Genomic DNA, 19,746 nt, shown 5'->3' with positions numbered 1-19,746 from the left:
TTCTCCTTTAATCATCACAACAGCCTGTGAGGTAGGTGTTCTTATCTCAGACGAGAAAACAGAGACCCAGAGAGGTTAAGTAATTTGTCCTAGGGCACACAGCTGATAAGTGCTGTCTGACTTAGTTCTGAATGAATCCAAAGCCTGTGCTTTTCTCAGGGCTTTGAGCTGCCTCTCAGGATGTGCCAGGCCTGGAAGAGCTCACCCTCTAATGCAAGAGAGGGCTTTTAAGGCAAATACTGGTGAGGCAGACCCTTCTGTGGCTTCCTGACCAGGAACACTCAAGAACTCCCTTATCCCACCATATCCAGGATCTGGGATATCTTGTAATTCAATTTGCAGATGCCCTCTACTGACTCTAACATTGACCAAAGATAGTCATGGATCCAGGAGGGGTAACAGGTCGTTTGCTCCATCTGCTGGCAGGGGTCAGAGGGCAGGGACATCTTCACTTTGGAAGGCTTTCAGGAAAGGTACTGCCTGGGCATCTATAAAATGTATTTTCACCTCAGTTTTTCCAGCCCTCAGTAACTCATGAAAGATAGAGAACCACCCTGATAAAGAAATTCTTAGAGCACAGCATCCTGCACACAGCCTTCACTTCCTACCATCTGCCTCTGCTTCCTTTTATCTTAGCTAAGGAATCTAAATCATTTCAGCATTCTTACTCTGCCAGCCCAACCTGGTGTTGGGTTTCAGCTAAGCCATGTCTGTTAGAAAGTGGGCCATGAGTGAGGCAGAGGCTGGGCCTCCCTGGTTAGAGCCCAAGTGGTGGGGTCTCATTTGGACTTTGCCTTAGACCAGTGACTCTTAACCATTTAGAGAGCCACGGACGTCTTCAAAAACCTGATGAAGACTGTGGACTCGCACAGATTCTCTACCCAGAAGAATGGAAACATGTGGACATAGAAGCATCAATTTGCATTTGGCTTCCTGGGGTTTGTGGCTCTCTCCACCCTACACATTTTGAGGGCAGGACTAGGAGGCTGGTCTAGTTCACCATGTGGAATGTGCGGCTCACTCTGTCCTCTGGTGAGTAGAGTTGAGGGTTACGTAGGCAACCCTCTGCAGACACCTCCCAGAAGAATTTTAGATTCATGAGATATTCAGATCACCACTGGTTTCCTGCCTACCACCTGACGTTGTTATGCTTCTTTCTAAAGAAATAGCAGAAATTATGAGTCAGAATTTCTCCTGATCCTGGCCATTTCCAAGCTTGTTATGCTGGTTTCATGGCGGAAGCTTCATAGCTTTTCTTTGGTAAAGATTAGTCCATCCCTCTGTGACTCTGAAGAGGGTCTGTGTGATGGGAAACAACCCACTATGCCTTGGCTACTCCCCTGTGCCCTAGAGCCCGTCAGAGAGACCTGTGTCCTCACCACTGTCCACTGTCCTGGCCGTCTAAGACCTTGCTCATGATCCCACAACCCTTTGTCTCTATTCTAGTTACTGCTCTTTCACCTTTTAGATACTTTCTTACAGACCTTTGGTATTTTCTGAGTATTCTATCTCCCCCATATGCACCTCTATCATTGCATTTCTTACATGATATTAAAATTATATGTTGATGTGTTTTTGATTTTCCCTCTAAAACAAGGTCCCTTAAGATCAGGAACTCTATCTTATCTTGCATCTGCATTGATTGGAACTTTGCCTGACCCATAGTAGGTGCTCAATAAATATTTATTAATTTTTATTGAATTTGGCAGTATTTAGATACCTATAATGCAGTAACTTAAGGAGAGATCCAAAAATTACTTAAAACTCCAGGAATCTTTCCTTGGCCAGCCCATCCACCTCATGTTTTTTAATCCAAAAATCTAAACATGGGGAAACATGGAGAACAAATGCCATTTTATTTGCTTAGGAGCCATATGCGTTTTTGTGTGTACAGATATGTGCATAGACCTTTCTTTCTTGGCTATTGCAATTATTTGCAGACAATACCAAAGTCTTTTTATTCTCTCTGGTAATCTTTCTTTGTTTATGCCCCTTGAGTGCTTTGACACATTTGTTTATATCTTCTGCACTGCTTCTGCACCTTTGTTTATCTCCTTGATATGCTTTAACATCTTTTTCATTGTGACCTCTTTCTTACTTGGTTAACAAATCCTAGGAAGGCTGGACAGCAGATACTTTGCATACCAACTACACACTAGCTCAGGACCAAGGACAGCAGCACAAAAGTCCTTGCTAGGGGGAGGGCCCTTTAGTGTCTATAAGTAGATTCAGTGATATGACCTTTTAATGTGGCCCTTCTCACTTGTTGGGCCTCACCTAAATTTCTGTAAATCTGATTATCACTTTGGCCCCAGTTGTTCCATGTCTGTGGTGGATCTGTGTCAACTCTGTGCCTGGTATGTCCCTCTGGCTTTGCTTCCACTGATGGGCATGCTAGGGAGTCTGGGAAAGGATTGTCAGAAAAAGCAGAGGTGGGAGCAGGAGGTAGGTCTGGGGTGTGGGTGAGGGGTGCTGCTCCAGGAGCTTCCCCTGAGGGTCTCCTGCTCTGAGTTCTGCAGTCTGCCATTGCTGCTTTACTGTCACACACATTTGAATTTCAAGACATGGGGGTGGAGGGAGAGGGGAGAGGCATTGGGGAGGTGCTGGGGCATTTCAGGTTTGGATGCTTTCCGGAGTGCCTTCCATAATGCCAGAGCCCAAAGCTGGCTTTTCAACTCAGCAATTGCATCTTTAAAATCACTGTGCTCTGATTAAAGTGAGCATTATTGATATGGACTGGGGAAGAGAAAGGGATACTAAGCATGAGGGTCCCAAGGAATGAGCATTTTATGTGTCTGAACTTCTATAGCACACTCCTTCTGCCTCTGAGCATCTCTGTAATTCTCTCTAAATATTTTGTAATAGCAAATATACTGCTGGTGTTCAACAGTTGATTCATGATCATCACTAATGGGCTAATGTTTTGTTACTCTGAGGACCCATCCAAGAGCAGTGCTCACTGTAACCTAAAAGTCAATAAATCTACTATCATCACCACCATCTGTGAAGGACAAGCAGTTAAAATAACCTAGTCAGTTAGGAAAGAATCATTTTTTTAAATGGGTGGGAGTGAGAGGAGGCATGTGTTTTTTTTGGCATGGGTTTGGATTACACTGAACAGTGTCAACTTTCCTGGGGAGGGAGAAAGGGAGAGTGAGTGAGTCTGTGTATTGCAGCTGAGGTCTCAACTCAAGCTAATATTAAATCTTGTAAAGAATAAACAAACGGTTTGCTCATTAGCTAGGCTTAAAGAAGTGTTAACCACATGTTCACAGTGCTAATTATTAGTGATCTTTAATGGAGCTAATTTAGTGATGGCAAGTGTTACAAATTTCTGCTCTTCAAAAGTAGCCCATTAGAAAGGCATTTATATCTTCAACTGACTTTAGAAAGTTAATATTGAAATTAGCCTCAATTAGAGTTCATGGGAAAGAGTGAGAGAGGGATAAAATGGAGATGGAGAAACAGGCAGAGAGAGGAAACCAGGGGAAGAGGCACAAACTTTATTAAGCACCTTTGGTAGGGAAGACACCATGGCATGTGGATGTGTAAGACTTGTTCCCAAATCATTCACTAAGCACCGGCTGTGTGCCAGGTACTGGAAATACTGAGATAAGCTCTCAGTTCCTGCCATCAAGGAGCTTAGTGTCTAGTGGGATCCAGAGCTGGTGGTGGACCAGGACATGGCAGTGTGGTACATATCATGTGTTGTACAGAGAAGAAACCAGCACAGACGTGTGGTGGAGTTAGGGAAGGCACCTAGGGGAGGTATACAGCTAACTACAGACAGTGCGGGGCAGAGAATGGCCCTGAGAGAAGGTAGAAAGTACTGCTCTCTAGTGTAAAGACTGCCCAACCTGGTTTTCATCTCAAATTCCTGGCCACTGCCTCATCTCTCCTGAGGCCCACTCAGTTTGCTTAGACTAGCTTGGTATTTAGCAGTTGCCTTGTGTTTTCCCCATCCCTTGAAATTAGCTTAGCTCATTGGTGTCCTTCACTTAGAAGTTGCATGGCCCAGTGCCAGGGAGGAAGAGAAGCCTGCCAAACCACTCCCCTCCATGGCTGCTGCCCGGGGAGGGTGGGGGGGATGCTGCTCAGCTAATTTGACATTTGTGGGTGTCAGTGGTGAGGGGTACCTATGCGGAAGTTGACCTCACTGTGAGCAAATGGACTCCTAGGTTGGGAAGAAGTGTGTGGCTCTCCACACTGAGTTGTGTGTTCTGTTGCTGACATGAAGCTGCCCAGTCTCTTTCTCTGCCAAATTTATTCCTTCCTTTCAGCATACTTCCTACTTCGGTGGTAGTTGTTTTAACAAGAGCTCCAAGGAACATATTTATAGTACCTGGAGGAGTTTTCCAACCGACAGTTTCCTCAATAGCTCGTTAGCGTCTATAAAGAAGAGACTAGAACTTTCACCTCCATCTCTGCATGTGTGTGTGTCTGGGTGTGTGTTTCTCTCTAGCTCTTTATCTCTTCCTCTAAACCTTTTTCCCTTACTATTTTCTTCTGTTCTTGTCACTCTCTCTCTCCTCCTGTGTTAACATAGAAAAGTGGGGAGGAGGGAAGGGAGGACAAGGTCATTGCCTCTACCCATGAAGAGATTCCCTGCACCTTCAGGTGCGCTGACAGTGTCTTCCCCCAAGGACTTTTCCTATCCATTCCCTACACAGAAGGTAGCATGTCCTTAAGCCTCTTCCCTTTATCATTCAATTTCATATATGATCCTTCAGATCTTTATGAGGCCGCCCACAAGCTACCTGTCTGCTATTGGCCTGGCAGGCTCCCAGGAGGTGACTCACAGCCAGGCATTCTCCTGGTCTTTCTTAGAACTTGGGGAGAAGAACAAATGGGAAAAAGTTACAATGCTTTTACCCCCACATTCACCCTCTGGCCTCAGCAGGGGCCATGTGTCCCAACCTCCCCCAGTTCACACCAGAGTACAATGTGAACTGTGGGGAGGTGTGGGGGCCAGAGCCTGCTGGGGCCAACTTTGTTCTGGATCTGAAGCCTCCCTCTGGGACCAGCCAGACTCTACCCAGTGCTCCCCTTGCTGCAGCACAGCTCTGGCTGTTCCTTGGGCGCACTGAACCTCTGAAGGAACTCAGTGTCTTGGCCGATGCTTTCCCAGGTGTCCACCATACTGGGTTCAGGGTTAGCTCACTGAACCACCTACTGCCTCCATGGCCCTTGCCCACCATTTCTCTTACTCCCTAACTTTGCTTTTCTCTTCAGCCAAAACTCCTTCAATCTCTGGTACATGTTAGTTGGTCCCATCCTGGTCTGCTTTGCCAAATGACAGCATTTTCAATCCCACCTGCTCCATTCCTTGGCCCTTCAAAGCCTAGTTCAAAGATTATCTCCTCTGGGGAGCCTGCCTTACTCCTGCTCTCTGTCTTAATACCTGTGTGTGCTCCGTTTTTCAAATCAAAATCTCTTGAGCTCCTTTTGTGCTAAGCTGGGGTAAAACAACAAATAAGACATGGTCCCAACCCTCAAGAAGTCAGGTTCAGTTAGTGAGGAGTAGAATGAAGACATATAAATGCCATCCAGGTATGATAAAGTAGAAGGTACAGCCTGGTGGACAACTCAACTTGATGGGGAAGTCAGCAAAACTTCACAGAGGAAATGCTGGCTCAGTTAGAGGCTGAAAATGTAGAAGCTATAGAAATGAGAAACAGAACTGATGTTTGCGGTAAAGGAGGGAGAGAAATCTAGGGCGTAGAATGAAGACATATAAATGCCATCCAGGTATGATAAAGTAGAAGGTACAGCCTGGTGGACAACTCAACTTGATGGGGAAGTCAGCAAAACTTCACAGAGGAAATGCTGGCTCAGTTAGAGGCTGAAAATGTAGAAGCTATAGAAATGAGAAACAGAACTGATGTTTGCGGTAAAGGAGGGAGAGAAATCTAGGGCACCTCCCAGGTTTCTATTTGGGTAATGCAGTGGATAGTAGTACCAAAAATCAGGATATAGGATGGCCAAGTTGGGGAAAGGGTCAGAGGGTTCTTCATTAGAATCTTATTTTTTTTATACAGAGCCTGGGTACTTCCTGGTATTGGGAAACGGGCATTGGGTATTTATTAGGCTAGAAATTCTCAAAGAACTGAAATGGGTCTCCCCTCCAAGGCAGAGAATTTCCTGAGCACTGTGTTCTATTAGATATGGACTCCCCCAGGGTGGGGGCACCTCTTCTTCCTTGTTACTCCTCTAGTGTTGTCCAGGGCACTGGTGTAGGGCATTGCAACTAAGGTGGGGTACAGAATTTTAAGGGGGCTGGTTCCTTCTGTTTTCCAGGTGCCATCTCAGAAGACTGCATCTTGATCTACAAATATGATCAGGGACAGTATTTATGGTAATGAGAAGCAGTTACAGAAGGCAGGGCTCTGAGGATTGGGTAGCAAGGAAGATTTGTTACAAATGTTTGATGTGTGAGAAGGTGGTTTAATCTACTGAAATTCTGAACAACTTGGATAGATATTGTTCACAAACATTCCTGATGCCAATTCTATCAGGGCAAAAAACAAGACATGGTTCAGTCTTCCTGCTTCTGGAGGGGGAAGTTATCTATCTCTTGGATAGGCTTTTTATTCCAGTGCTGAGTTTGAGTGATGAGTTACAGTATAATGGCAGAATCTCTGGAATCCCTGGGCAGCAGTGGAGGGTTTTCCCATCTTCCTATGTGTGTGTGTAGGGGGTAGTGAGGGAGATGATGAGCAGCTCTAGATCTGATTTCAGAGGGTCCTGTTTAGACTAGCATGAAGGGTGCTTTTATATATCTCTGCTTCTGAGGCAACTTTGGAATAGAAAGACATGCTTCATTAGTATAGTGCTCCCCAAAATTTAATGTGCATATGAATCCCCTGGGTATCTTATTAAACAGGTTCTGATCTGTAGGTCGGGGTTTGGTCCTGAGATTCTGTATTTCTGGCAAGCTCCTTTGAACTCTTTGCTCTGTACAAGTGATATCCTATGCCTCATAGCTCAATGTACTTATTTGTCTATGTATCTTTCTTCCTTGGAGAGCAGAGTCCATTTCATACTTGTCTTAGTATCACCAAAGACTAGCATAAGGCCTAGTACATAGTAGCGGCTCAAGAAAAAATTGATAAATGATCCTTGGAAGAGGAAACTGTCCAAATTATACCCATGCCAAATTAGGCCACATTTTGTTCTGAGTTGTTGGAATTCTGAATTGTAAGCCAAATCTCTTATACATCAGCTTGTCAGTGACTCATCCCACCTTTGAGTGAGGCCCCCGTGCTGGACACCACAGGGATAGAGAGGAAAGAGGAGACAGAGACCTGAGCGTGGGGAAATTTGCCATCTAGTGGATGAAACAAGGTTCAGGCCAACTTGAAATGACCTTAAAAAAATTACATAGTACTTCCAAATAAGTGAAAATTAAGGGGGTGTGACTGGGCACAGAGAAATATAGAGCAAATCATGGGTACCTGGAAGCTTGTACCTCCAAATGTTCAATAAGTGCTCATTCAGTTGTTCCTTTCTTCGCTAGTTGAGACCAGGATTGCTTTCTGAAGAGGGTGAGCATGGAGCTACTTTGGCACAGTCCCCAGCTGCCCTGGTGCTTAGTACCATCCCAGAGACACAAAACCATGGACAGGACCTATGACACAAGGGCCAGTCTTTCTCTTGCCACATGGGGCCATGCAGAGGCTGAAAGCAGGAGGCAGGATGGTTGGCATTTTCCAACGTGGGGAATGGTGAATAGGAAAATATGACGAGGAACAGGCAGCAGCACAATCAGCAGAACACATTTGGAGCAAGGAGGAGGCAAAATGCAGGCCTTAGAGAAGACCCATGCTGAAGAACCCTGGGGAGATGGTGGTGGTAATTTTTACTTCTCTAATAGATGCAGAGCATCTTAACTTTGCTAATTAATGGAACAGCAGGCTTGTAATTCTGACAGCAGCAGGACACGAATGGGGTAGAATTAGCATGGAATGCCAGTGAAGCATGCTTTTGTCCTTAAGAGAAAGCATGACACCCACTTTTGGTCAGGTCTGTGAGGTTGCCCTCTGGATTTTTTGTTTTGTTTTTTTTTAATTTCCTGCAGTACCTCCAAGGGGTTAGAGGCTTTGCTTTCTTCAGTAGTAGCTAGGGGCCCACTCTTTCAACAAGCTTTTTTTTATTTTAGCAAAATTTTTTATTGTTTTTTTTTTTAAAGATACATAGATCACACAAAATGTTACATTAAAAAATATAAGAGGTTCCCATATACCCCACTCAACCCTGCCACTCCCCCCACATCAACAACTTCCTTCAGTGTGGCACATTCATTGCATTTGGTGAATACATTTTGGAGCACTGCTACACAGCATGGATTATAGTTTACATTGTAGTTTACACTCTCCCCCAGTCCATTCATTGGGTTATGGCAGGATATGTAATGTCCTGCAGCTATCCCTGCAATATCGTCCAACACAACTCCAAGTTCCGAAAATGCCCCATATCACACCTCTTCTTCCCTCTCCCTGTCCTTAGCAACTTCTGTGGCCACTGTCTCCACATCAATGATACAATTTCTTCTGTTGCTAGAGTTATAATAATTCTATAGTAGAATACCAGTAAGTCTACTGTAATCCATATTTTATTCCTCCATTCTGTGGACTTGGGATGGCGATGTCTACTCCACCTCTTAATTGAGAGGGGACTTAATTGCCAGCAGGAGAATCACATCCATCAGCCCCATGGAATCTAAGCTTTTCTTTTAAAGGGGGAAGCTGGTCTAAGATTGGTCTAGAGTTTATAGGCTAGTAGTGCTATCAAATATACCATGTACCAAAGATAGCATTTGCTCCTCCAAGGTGTGAATGGCCCCCAGAAGTTCTTCCATTACTGTTCTCCTATTTTTGGTTATTTGGGTTACCTGAAAAGTGAGATAAACTTCCTTGAGTATCCTGATCCCTAAGGTAATTTCAGGAAAAAGAATGGGGTGGGAAGCCAGAGAAGAGTTGTTCCAGCATCCCAAGGTGCATTGGCTCTTGCTAGGGAATTTGTTTCCAAATGCATCCTCTCAAAACATATTGAACTGATAATCTGAGGCTCTTAAAGCTCAATAAATATGAAGAAAAGGTTAAAAAAGTCTCAGAGCATGAGAACTGGGTGGTATCTTGGGGACTGTACAATCCATAGGATTGGTGTGACAGATGAAGACATGACCCTAAGCAAGTCGTGTAAGGGAGGGTTAACATTTCATTCATTTATTTATACTTTTATCAAATAGATATTGAACACTTACCATGAGTCTACTGAGATGTGTACTTGTTAGTAAAAACACGTTGCTATTTCATGGGTCCTGTTTGAGTTAGCGTTAAATGAATTTACCCTTTTTATATATTCCAACAGCTGGCTTCACAAGGACCCTGGGGGAATTGATACATAGGATCTTCAGCCAGTGCAAATAGGTTTTATATGCAAGGTCAACAACATCTGAGCTGCTATGCTAATTAGTTGAGCTCTACTTGGCTTTACATAATACATATATTGTTGAAAAGTTATTTGTGATTCACTTTTAGGCAAATGAAAAACTAATTCAAACCCACTAAAGGGAACATTTATTTAAAGAGACCCTGGAACACATCCTTCTATAATGTGAAAAATCTTGTTGTTGTTGGAAACGATTTTCCCCTCATTGAGGGTTTTGTAAATCTGGACTTTGGGTTTTCTTATAATAGGCACACAGCCTGGCAGAGAGCTCAGCAGTGGTCTGAACTGGATGGTAGAGGACTCTGGCCTGGGAAGAGGAAGCCTGAGGCAACAGCCCTGTCCAAGCTGCCTGCACGAGCAGCGCAGCGGCATGCCTTCTCTTTTGTCCTGGGCTCTGGAGGGGAGAAGATAGAGGTGGAGCAGGACCAGTGGGGTGTTTCCAAGCTCAGTTTCCATGATGGGGACAAGCAGGGAGGAGAAGGGAGTTTTGCTTGCATAATACCAAATTTGAAATTCTTTCCTAAGGTCTAGGGGACTGTGTGGAATTAGGTCTCACTTGTATACTTTAAAACAGCAGGGGAGGGGTGAAAGAAGTGGGAAAATTAGGGTAAGTGTTCAGGAGAGAAGAGGGTTATATATATGGTAAAATGCCATTAGCTTGGGCCTTGCTATTTTTGAACTTGTAAATAATCTGGAAGAAGACAGGGCTGAAGTTTAACTTTCCACATTAAATTTTTTTTTTTCAGTAGAAATTAATAGTGTGCATAGTGATGTGGAGGAGAGTATTTAAAAACTGATGTATGGAAAGAATTATTTAAATTATTTTGTTGCAGAAGCATTATTTCACACAAACCATTTATTAGATAAAGATAATTCTTATCTAGGGGATTCTTCCTTGCCAAGGAAGCTGAAAGGTCTCTTTATTTCATGAAGCTAAAGAAAAACAACTATGTATCTATTTATAAATTCTTTAATAATTTACATTGAGCCTGAATAGTTTCTACTGGTGAGATTTAATTGTTCTGATTTGTAAGATAAGGTCAGAACATAATGATCTGCAGAAACTAAGGATAGAAAGTACAAAACAATGCATTACTTTTTTTCCTTCTACTGCTCACAGTCTTCTCAAAGTGAGCCTTGCAGGTGGTTATTCAGGCATCAGGTAATACGGATCAATTTATAAAGAGAAGTAACCAATGAATAAAAAGGCTCACCACCTTCATTTAGTGAAAGACGCAAAAAGAAGAAATAGGTGAAATCATCAGATACTTTGGAAATTTGTTTTGGATTAGATTATGCGCTCTGCCCGTGGAAGCTCACATGCTAGGGGCACATCTCTCTTCCTTCTTGGCTGAGTATGCAGTGGGTTCACTTCCCTTCCTTAGGCCAGTCCTAGATTGATACCCAAATTCCCAGGATGGTCTTTTGAAACAGTCAGTGTTTAGGGATGGAGGCAGCTTTGAGTGGGATCATCCTTCCCAGCCTCTTACTGTCTTCTGTAGATTGTCAGATTTGGACCCCAGGGGAAGAGCTGGAGAGTAAGCCATGAGAGGGAGCACAGCTTAGAGGGTAGTGTCTGTGGCTGCTGGTTCTCTCCCGCTGAGCTGACACAGAACCACTTGAGTTCCCACGGTGAAACACTAAAACACAGCAGAGACCCCTTTGCAGCCGGGAAGGGCTGTTAGTGTTTGCTGGTTGTCCCTACAAGCCTGTGGGGAGGACTCTGGGTAAATGATAGGCATGCAGTGGGCTGCCTGGGGTTTTCTGTGTGTGGAAGCAGGTCCTCACTGCCCACGCAGCTCATGCTGGGCTGCGTTGTCCTCTGCCTCAGGGGGCTACTGTTTCTCCAGGCACATCTTTATTTTCCATTTTATGTGCACTCCAGGTCTGTCACTAGCCCTCCAGCAGGAACTCAACTAGACCCCAGAACAGAGTTTCCAGCTGAGAAGCAAGACTTAGACACAGAATGGGTTGCTGAAGGGGGTGTGCATTTCCTTCCCAAATTGGTAGTTTCTTCAGACCTCCTGTTTATTGTGTACATTGTAATGTCATTGAGGAAGAGGAAGGAAGGTGGAGGAGGGCATTTCTCGCATCAAGTTTGCTTCTGACTTGGGAATTTTTGTGGCTTGCTTTTCTTAAAATAAGGACTAACAGTAACTGTGCCACTTACAGAAAAGGTAAAAATAATTATTTAGGGTGTTATAGTCCATTTTGATATTAATTAACTTGTTCAACAGACACTGACTATTTACCATCCTAGCACTCAGGGTACCAACATGATTTTTAAAAAAAGCCCATCTTTAAGTTGCTCATGTTGACAGGATATATTTGTCGTCCCCTGGGCATGAAGCTTTGTGTATGTGGGAGTGACATGAACTGTTCTTTCCTTGGGGGGACCTGGAAGGAAGGCTCCCACCACTGATCACTCCCAGTGGCTGGCACCACGTGGGCATATCCTCTCTCATGGGCCCTCTCCTGTAGGACCTGAACAGGGCATGCCTTTCTGACCAATGGTGGGTTGGAAGACTGAGGGAGGGACCCAGAGATTCAGCCATCTGATCTATTTCACCCTGATTCCTTCTCTTTCACTGTTCCACAGGCTCTTTTCGGAATGATGGTTTGAAAGCTTCTGATGTCCTTCCCATCCTAAAGGAAAAAGTGGCCTTCGTGTCTGGTGAGTCTCTGTGGAACTTTCCTTTGTAACAGACCTAGAGAAGTTGTGTGTGTGTGTGCATTCATGTGTATAAGTGTGTGTGCATGCACGTGCTCCCTTCTTCCTGTGTTTTTAAGAAAGAAGTAGGGGGTGGAAGTGATGGTCAGAGTAGCTGCTCTCTCTCCAGAGGCAGACAGAAAGAGGCAGGAGCGTTCTGGTGCAGCTGGCTGTTCTGGAGGACTTTTACAACCACGAGTGGGTGCCTCAGTCCCTCCCACACACCTCACACCACCCCCTGCCATGCCACTCCCCCCCTCCAGGCCTTTCAGGCCCAGCAGGACCCCTGAGGCCCCTGTGAGAGATGCTCCAGCTGGAAGAGTGTTCCCTTCGCACATTCCAAGAGGTTTTATTTGGATTCATCTCAGAATGGGTCATGGACAAGAGATGAAAATTTTATCTGGCCCTTCTTTCTCCCTGGCAAAGGGAATTCAAGTGAGTATTTGTATTTAGTTTTTTATTTTGGATTTTTTTTTTCCTGGATAGTAACTTCCAAATATTTATTCCCGACTTCTCTCTCCCACCCATCTTGTGCACCTGGGTCTCTTAGTGCCTATTTCAGGGATAAGCAAACAATAGCCTGCCAACCAGTCACCGGTTTTTGTAAATAAAGTTTTATTAGAGTGCAGCTATGACTATTTGTTTAGGTACTGTATTAGATTCCTGTTGCTGTTGTAACAAATTACCACATGCTTAAAACAACAGGTTTTTTTAAAAAAGATTATTTATTTGTCACCCCCCCATCCCCATTGTCTGTTCTCTGTGTCTATTTGCTGTGTCTTCTTCTTTGTCCGTTTCTGAAAACAACAGATATTTACACTCTCATAATTCTGGAGGCCAAAAGTTTGAAATCAGTTTCACTGACCTCAAATATTGCCAGGGTGGTGCTCCTTCCAGAGGCTGTAAGGAGAAATCTTACCTCTTCCAGCTTCTGATGGCTGCTGGCATTCCATGGCTTGCAGCCACATTGCTCCAATCTCTACGTGTGTAGTCACATTGCTTTCTTCTGTGTTTCAAATCACTCTCTGTCTCTCTCTTATAAGGACACCCGTGATTGCTTTAAGGCCCACCAGATAGTCCAGGATAATCTCCCCATCTTGAGATCCATAACTTGATCGCATTTGCAAAGTCTTTACCATATGAGGTAACATTTGTAGATTCCCAGGTTAGGACCTGCTCTTTGGAAGTCACTTTTGAGCCTACTGTAGGTTGTGTCAGAGGCTTCTTTCTAGTTGCAATGGCAGGAATGAATATCTGAGGCTGAGACAAGATGGCCTACAAACCTAAAATATTTACTTTCTGGCCCTTTAAGAAAAAGATTGGTAACTCCTGATGTAACTGAAGCCAGTGACAATCCAGGCCCTTAAAGCAGTCGTTAATAAACTATAAGGTACACTGAACCACTCTGGGTGCCATTTTCAGGGCTTGATCTCAATCCTCCTGCATCAGATTCTTTGGGGGTTCCTGCGGTGGGGGTAGGGTGATGTTCCTGTGAGTGACAAAGGATCACACTGTGAAATACATCTGTGGTGGTTTGAAGCAGTATGTACCCCAGTAAAATATGTTCTTCAACTTAATCCATCCCTGTGGGTGTGAACCCATGGTAAGGAAGACTTTGTGATGAGGTTACTTCAGTTAAGGTGTGGCGCACCTCAGTTTGGATGGGTCTTAATCCTATTACTAGAGTCCTTTATAAATGGTATGAGATTCAGACAGAGAGAGAAAGCCACAGGAAGCAAGAAGATGAAATTCAATGGAACCTGGAAGAAAATGGAGAGGCCAGGAGAGGATACCATGTGACAGAGGGACCCAGGACCAAGACTCTCCAGACCCAGAATGCTACAGTCTTCTAGAAGAAATGATCCTCTTGATGATGCTTTGATTTGGACTTTCTCCTGGCCTCAAAAATTGTGAGCCATTAAATTCCCATTGTTTAAGCAAACCCATTGTGTAGTATTTGCTTGAGGTACCCAGGAAACTAAAACAAATTTTGGTTCCAGGGGTTAGGGTGCTGCTATTGCAAATGCCAAAATTGTGGAAATGGCTTTGGAATTGGGTAATGGGTAGAGGTTGGAAGAATTGTGAAGTGCTTGATTTTATTTTATTTTAGTTTTTATTTTTATTTTATTTTTTAACTGAAGGATATTTTAAACCTTAGTCCCCAAATTCCCTGTGGCTGATTTATACAGAGATACAAATTCTTTGACATTCTTCACCTTGCATGGTAGGACCTATGTCACCTCCTCCTGAATCTGGCTCTAGGCCTGCTTAACTAATGTCAGTTTCTAGGCATAGGCCTTAATCTAGCAGCCTCTTCTTCCTGACCCTTAGGATGCTCACTCTTTTCTGCTTGTTTTTTTATTGTTTTTTTAAAAAAGATAAATAGATCACATAAAACATTTCATTAAAAAACATAAGAGGGTCCCATATACCCCACTCCCCACCCCAACCCCCCTCCTCCCACATCAACATTCCTTTTCATCAGTAGGGCACATTCATTGCATTTGGTGAATATACCCTGGAGCACTGCCATACCACATGGACCATAGTTTACATTGTAGCTCACACTCTCCCCCAGTCCATCCAGTGGGTTATGGCAGGATATACAATGTCCTGCATCTATCCCTGGAATATCATTCAGGACAACTCCAAGTCCTGAAAATGCCCTGTATCACACCTCTTCCTCCCTCTCTGTGCCCTCAGCAACTCCCGTGGCCACCATCTCCAGATCAGTGATACAATTTCTTCCCTTGCTAGAGTCACAACAGTTCTATAATAGATTACCAATAAGTCCTCTCCAATCCATATTATATTATATTCCTCCATCCTGTGGACCCTGGGTTGGCAATGTCCACTCCACTTCTAAATTGAGAGGGGGCTTAGATCCCACATGGCTGATGGATGAGATTCTCCTGCTTGCAGTTGTAGGCACTCTTGGTTCCCTGGTGTGGTGGTTGACCATTCTCACCTCCCCATCAGCTGACCTGGGCAAGTCCATGAACTGGAGAATAGGTGTTGCAACTCTGCTGAGGCTCAGGGCCCAGCTTACAAATGGACAGTCTAGAGATTCAAGTCTCCTGAGCATACACAAACCCTGCGCCAATCATGGGGTCCGTAAAAGTGACAGAAGAGGCGTGTGTAGAGAGGTCACATCTGAGTCCAACTCCATCACACTCAGGAGCACAAATTCCAAAGTGGGCCCTCTGGCAAGGCAATGAACTCCAGAGCCATCTGTCATGGCTGTAGAACCTGTGTATCTCCATAGCCCTCAGGAGCACCAGTACTTGGGGTTGTATCTACATTGACTGTCTCTGGGATCCTGCTGAGACGTGCATAAGCACGACCCCTCTGATGACCCCCCAACTCATTTTGAATCTCTTAGCCATATAATCTCATTTGTCTTTACCACTTCCCCCTTTTATTCAAGGTCTTTTTCTAGTTGCATCACTAGTTGGTGAAGGTAGTAATCCCTCAGTGCTAGGGAGGCTCATCCCTGGGAGTCATGTCCCACTCTGGGGGGAAGGTATTGCATTTACATGCTGAGTTTGGCTTAGAGAATGGCCACATTTAAGCAACATGGTGGCTCTCAGGAGGTAACACTTAGGCACCCTGCAGCTCTAGGCCTAGTTGAAATTTCAAGCACACAGGCTCATAAGCATGGTCATCAGTATCAACGGCCCATCATTGGACCATCCTTCTTCACTGGTCTTGCCCTTGCACTTGGAGGATTGTTGCTGTTCCACTGGGAAGTGCAACAGAGCTCCCCCAGATGGGAACTCAGCACTCCCTCAGTTATGTATAACTCTAGATTTCTTTGAAGAGACTATTGATAGAAATATTGATATTAAAGGTAATTCCAGTTATGTCTTAAAAGCAAATGATCAATGTGTTTTTGGAAACTGGAGGAAAGACAATTCTTGTTTTTAAGTGGCAGAGAACTTGGTGAAGTTGGGTTGTGACGTCAGATGGAAGGCAGAACTTGAAAGCAATGAACTTAGATATTTAGCTTGGGAGATTGCCAAGCTAATACGGAAAGTGCAGCCTGGTTTCTTCTTGCAGCTTATAGTAAAATGTGAGAAGAAAGGGATAAACTGAGCACACAAAGAAACCAGGAATTGATGGTTTTGAAAATTCTGAGCCTACCCAAACAGTGTCCTCTGAGACTGGGGCCAGAAGAAGCTCTAAAAAGGACTTATCTGAGCTTCCAGAAAGTAAGTCCTTGTAGAGTAGTGCTCTATGTGAGGGTTTAACTGAACATGGAACCTGTCAGCACTTTCAGAGGAAGTCAGGATTAGAAATGCAGTTATGCAGGAAGGCTCTTTGGGAAGTCCTGTCATCTGATGGTGTGGACCCCTGTGTTCTAGTCTGCTAGGCTGCTGAAGTGCACTATACCAAAAATGTGTTGCCCTTTACAATAGGGGTTTATGAACTGACAAGCTAACTGTTCTGAGGCTGAGAAAAATATCCAAATGAAGGCATCATCAGGTGATGCTTTCTTTCTGAAGACTGGCTGCTGGCAATCTGGACTCCATCACATGGCAAGGCAAATGGAGGTATCTGCTGGTCTCTCCCTTCTCTTCTGGATTTAATTTGTTTCTGCCTCTTGCTTCCATCACTTTCTGTCTGTCTGAATTTCATTCTCTTATAAAAGACTCCAGTAAGAGGATTAAGAAGCACCGTGGGGGGAAGTGGATGTGGTTCAAATGATAGGGCCTCCACCTACCATATGGGAACCCTTGGGTTTGATCCCTGGGTCCTCCTGGTAAAAAAGAAGAAGAGAAAGCGTGCCCATGTGGTGAGCTGAGTGCCGTGTGGCAAGCTGAAAGCCCACGTGGTGAGCCGAGTAGGCACCTGCGTGGCAAGCTGAGTGTCCACGTGAGTGCCCACACAGTGAGCCAAGTGCCTGTGCAAGTGCCCACATGGGAGTCAGTGCCTGCGTGGTGAGCCAGTGCCTGCATGGCGAGCTGAATGCCTGGGTGGTGAGCCAGTGCCTGTGCAAGTGAGTCATGCATCAAGATGATGACACAACAGAAGAGTGACAAAGGAGAGATTCAAGGTGAAGCACTGCAGAGACCAGCAACTGAGGTGGCACAATTGACAGGGAACCTCTCTCCACATCAGAGGTCCCCAGGATTGAATCCCTGTGAATCCTAGAGGAGAAATATGAGAAGACAAAAAAATAGATACAGAAGATCACACAGCAAATGGACACAGACAGCAAAAACAGCAGGGTGGGGAAGAAGAAGAAAAACAAACAAACAAACAAAAAAAAGAAACACCACCCTGGCCATGCTTAACTGAAGTAACCTAATTAAAAAGCCCTACTTACAATAGGTTTACACCACAGGACTATATTAAGTTTAAGAACATATTTTTCTGGGATTCATATAGTTTCAAACCATCATATCTGTGAACTACATGAAAAATGGACAAGTTTTTATTGAAATTTGTGAGCCTTAAGTAATTTCAGTAACAATGCTAAGTACAGTCACATCAAAATGGGTTATGGATGTGGTCGGTCCTCCATCTGTGGACCTGTGAAACCTAGAGCACAAGTTATCTGTTTCCAACTTACAATGGAGGGATAGGCATAGAATAAACATTCCCATCCCAATAGGGAGAAATTGGAAAGGACATAGAGGTCATGGGTCCCAAATAATTTTGAAACCCAGTAGGGAAAACTCAATTAGATTTCAAGGTCTGAGAGTCATCTATAGATTGACATTTTGTCCTCCAGGCCTGATGGAATGGTAGCCCCCCACCCCTTCCAAGTGCTCAGGCAGCGGCCATGCTCTCCCGAAACAGTAGGTTGACAGCTTCACCTTCTCTGAGCAGTGGTTCCACTCACAAATTTCAATAAAAACTTGTCCATTTTTCATGTAGTTCACAGATATGATGGACTGAAGCTATATGAATCCCAGAAAAATATGTTCTTAAACTTAATATAGTCCTGTGGTGTAAACCTATTGTAAGTAGGGCTTTTTAATTAGGTTACTTCAGTTAAAGGGCAGCACATTTTTGGTATAGTGCACTTCGGCAGCCTAGCAGACTAGGCTGTGTGTTTACTTCCCAGGCTCCAATATCCAAACTCCAACCTACCTTCTCTGCAGTGCGGTTTCTCTGTGATTCCCTGCCCCCTTAGTGGGTGGACATTCAATGTCCTACTGATGTGGCCCAATCAAAGCCATAATCATTATTTAATCAAGTAAAAGTAAAACTTCTGAATCCAATACACTTAATATGCCTAGAGGAAAGGACCAGTTTACAAACATAATCCAATATTTCTTTTTGGTATTCATCAATAATATCAATCTGCTACATACGGTTACACGCTGCTGGAGTGCACTTCACAGACACTGCTATCCTGGGCTGATGGTAAATAGCCAAAATGGATAGAAGGGAGAGAGCGTGAGTATATGGAATGGGAAACTGAGCAAGAATTGTCTCCCACTTGATCGGATGGAAAACTGAAAAACTGATGATTCAGAGTGTAGGGGTGGGAGGTAAGGGCAGAGCGTTCAATGAGAGTGTGTAAAAGATTTTTAAAATATTAAGTGATTACTATTTTTTATTAGTATGACGCTGCTACTACTAGCTAGTAGTGATAGCATTTTATTATTGATGTTGCTGTTAAACGGGAGTGATCAGTAGCTGCCTTTCCCCATTAGTGTTAGGTACTTGTATATGTTTTTAGGTAGTGTCACTGTCACTAAAGATATTGAAGCTGAACAACCCTTGGCAGAATCAGGTAGTAGGGATTCCAGTGTAGGAAGAGGCATATATAAGGCAACCTCCAAGGTCATTGTGAACTTGAAGTCTGAGTGCTTGCTGAGCATGTGGGAAAACCTTGTGTAGAAGTCTTACAGGCCACTGGTCAGTGCCAGCCCTCTGATTTCTGCTGCTTCTCCATAGACCAAGCTTTAGGAGCTTTTTGGAAATATGGCTCACAGCCCTCTGGGACATCTGATCTGATCTGTGCCTCCTTCTCCCTTGTAGTCCCCAAGCCTTCGTTAGCCTGAACTTCCTATACTTTGGAAGCCTATCTGGATTTAATGCGTATCCTCTAAGCACCATCCTCTTTCATATCACGTCAGGGAATATGGGCACAAACAGTATACCCTGACATGGAGTCCCTTGCTGTACGATTGTTCTTGGTTTTGTTGTGGGTTGTTTTTTTGTTTTTGTTTTTTTTTTTCATGTGACTTCAGAGTCCTGGGGCAGGGCCCAGCCAGACCTAGAAAAGACCTTCCCAAGTGATAGGGAGTTGGAACACATAGAAGCAGCAAGCAGGGAGGCCAGTAGTCAGGGAGGATGCAGATAGAACCTTCCTGGGGGAGGACAAACAAGGTAGGGGGCTGTGCAGCTCACTCCCAGGCGCTGGTGGGCCAAGCGCACTGGGGCCAGCCTCCTTCATCTGCACGTGGTGCCCAGAGCTTCCGGGCTTAGGGAGCATTGTTCTCCCATGCCTGGGAGGGAGCTGAGGGCTCCAGGGAGATGAGGGCTGACTGCATCTTAAAAAAGCAAACAAACAAAAAAAGAAAACCCTTGCTTCCTGAGCTTTTAAAAAACAAACAGAAACACAGAAC

General features: G+C 44.3%; 1 protein-coding gene across 1 annotated transcript in view; it reads left to right on the top strand.

Moving 5' to 3' along the window:
- The window catches only part of KALRN (kalirin RhoGEF kinase), a 775,504-nt gene that overhangs the window by 200,560 nt on the left and 555,198 nt on the right, over nt 1-19,746 (top strand). The window contains 1 exon segment of the mRNA XM_058295672.2: nt 12,050-12,124. Within this exon segment, the coding sequence (XP_058151655.1) occupies nt 12,050-12,124 (75 nt within the window).

The sequence above is a fragment of the Dasypus novemcinctus genome, chromosome 4 (assembly GCF_030445035.2).
Source record: "Dasypus novemcinctus isolate mDasNov1 chromosome 4, mDasNov1.1.hap2, whole genome shotgun sequence".
In the NCBI taxonomy this organism is placed as follows: Eukaryota; Metazoa; Chordata; class Mammalia; order Cingulata; family Dasypodidae; genus Dasypus; species Dasypus novemcinctus.
This window is presented reverse-complemented; position numbering and strand designations above follow the sequence as displayed.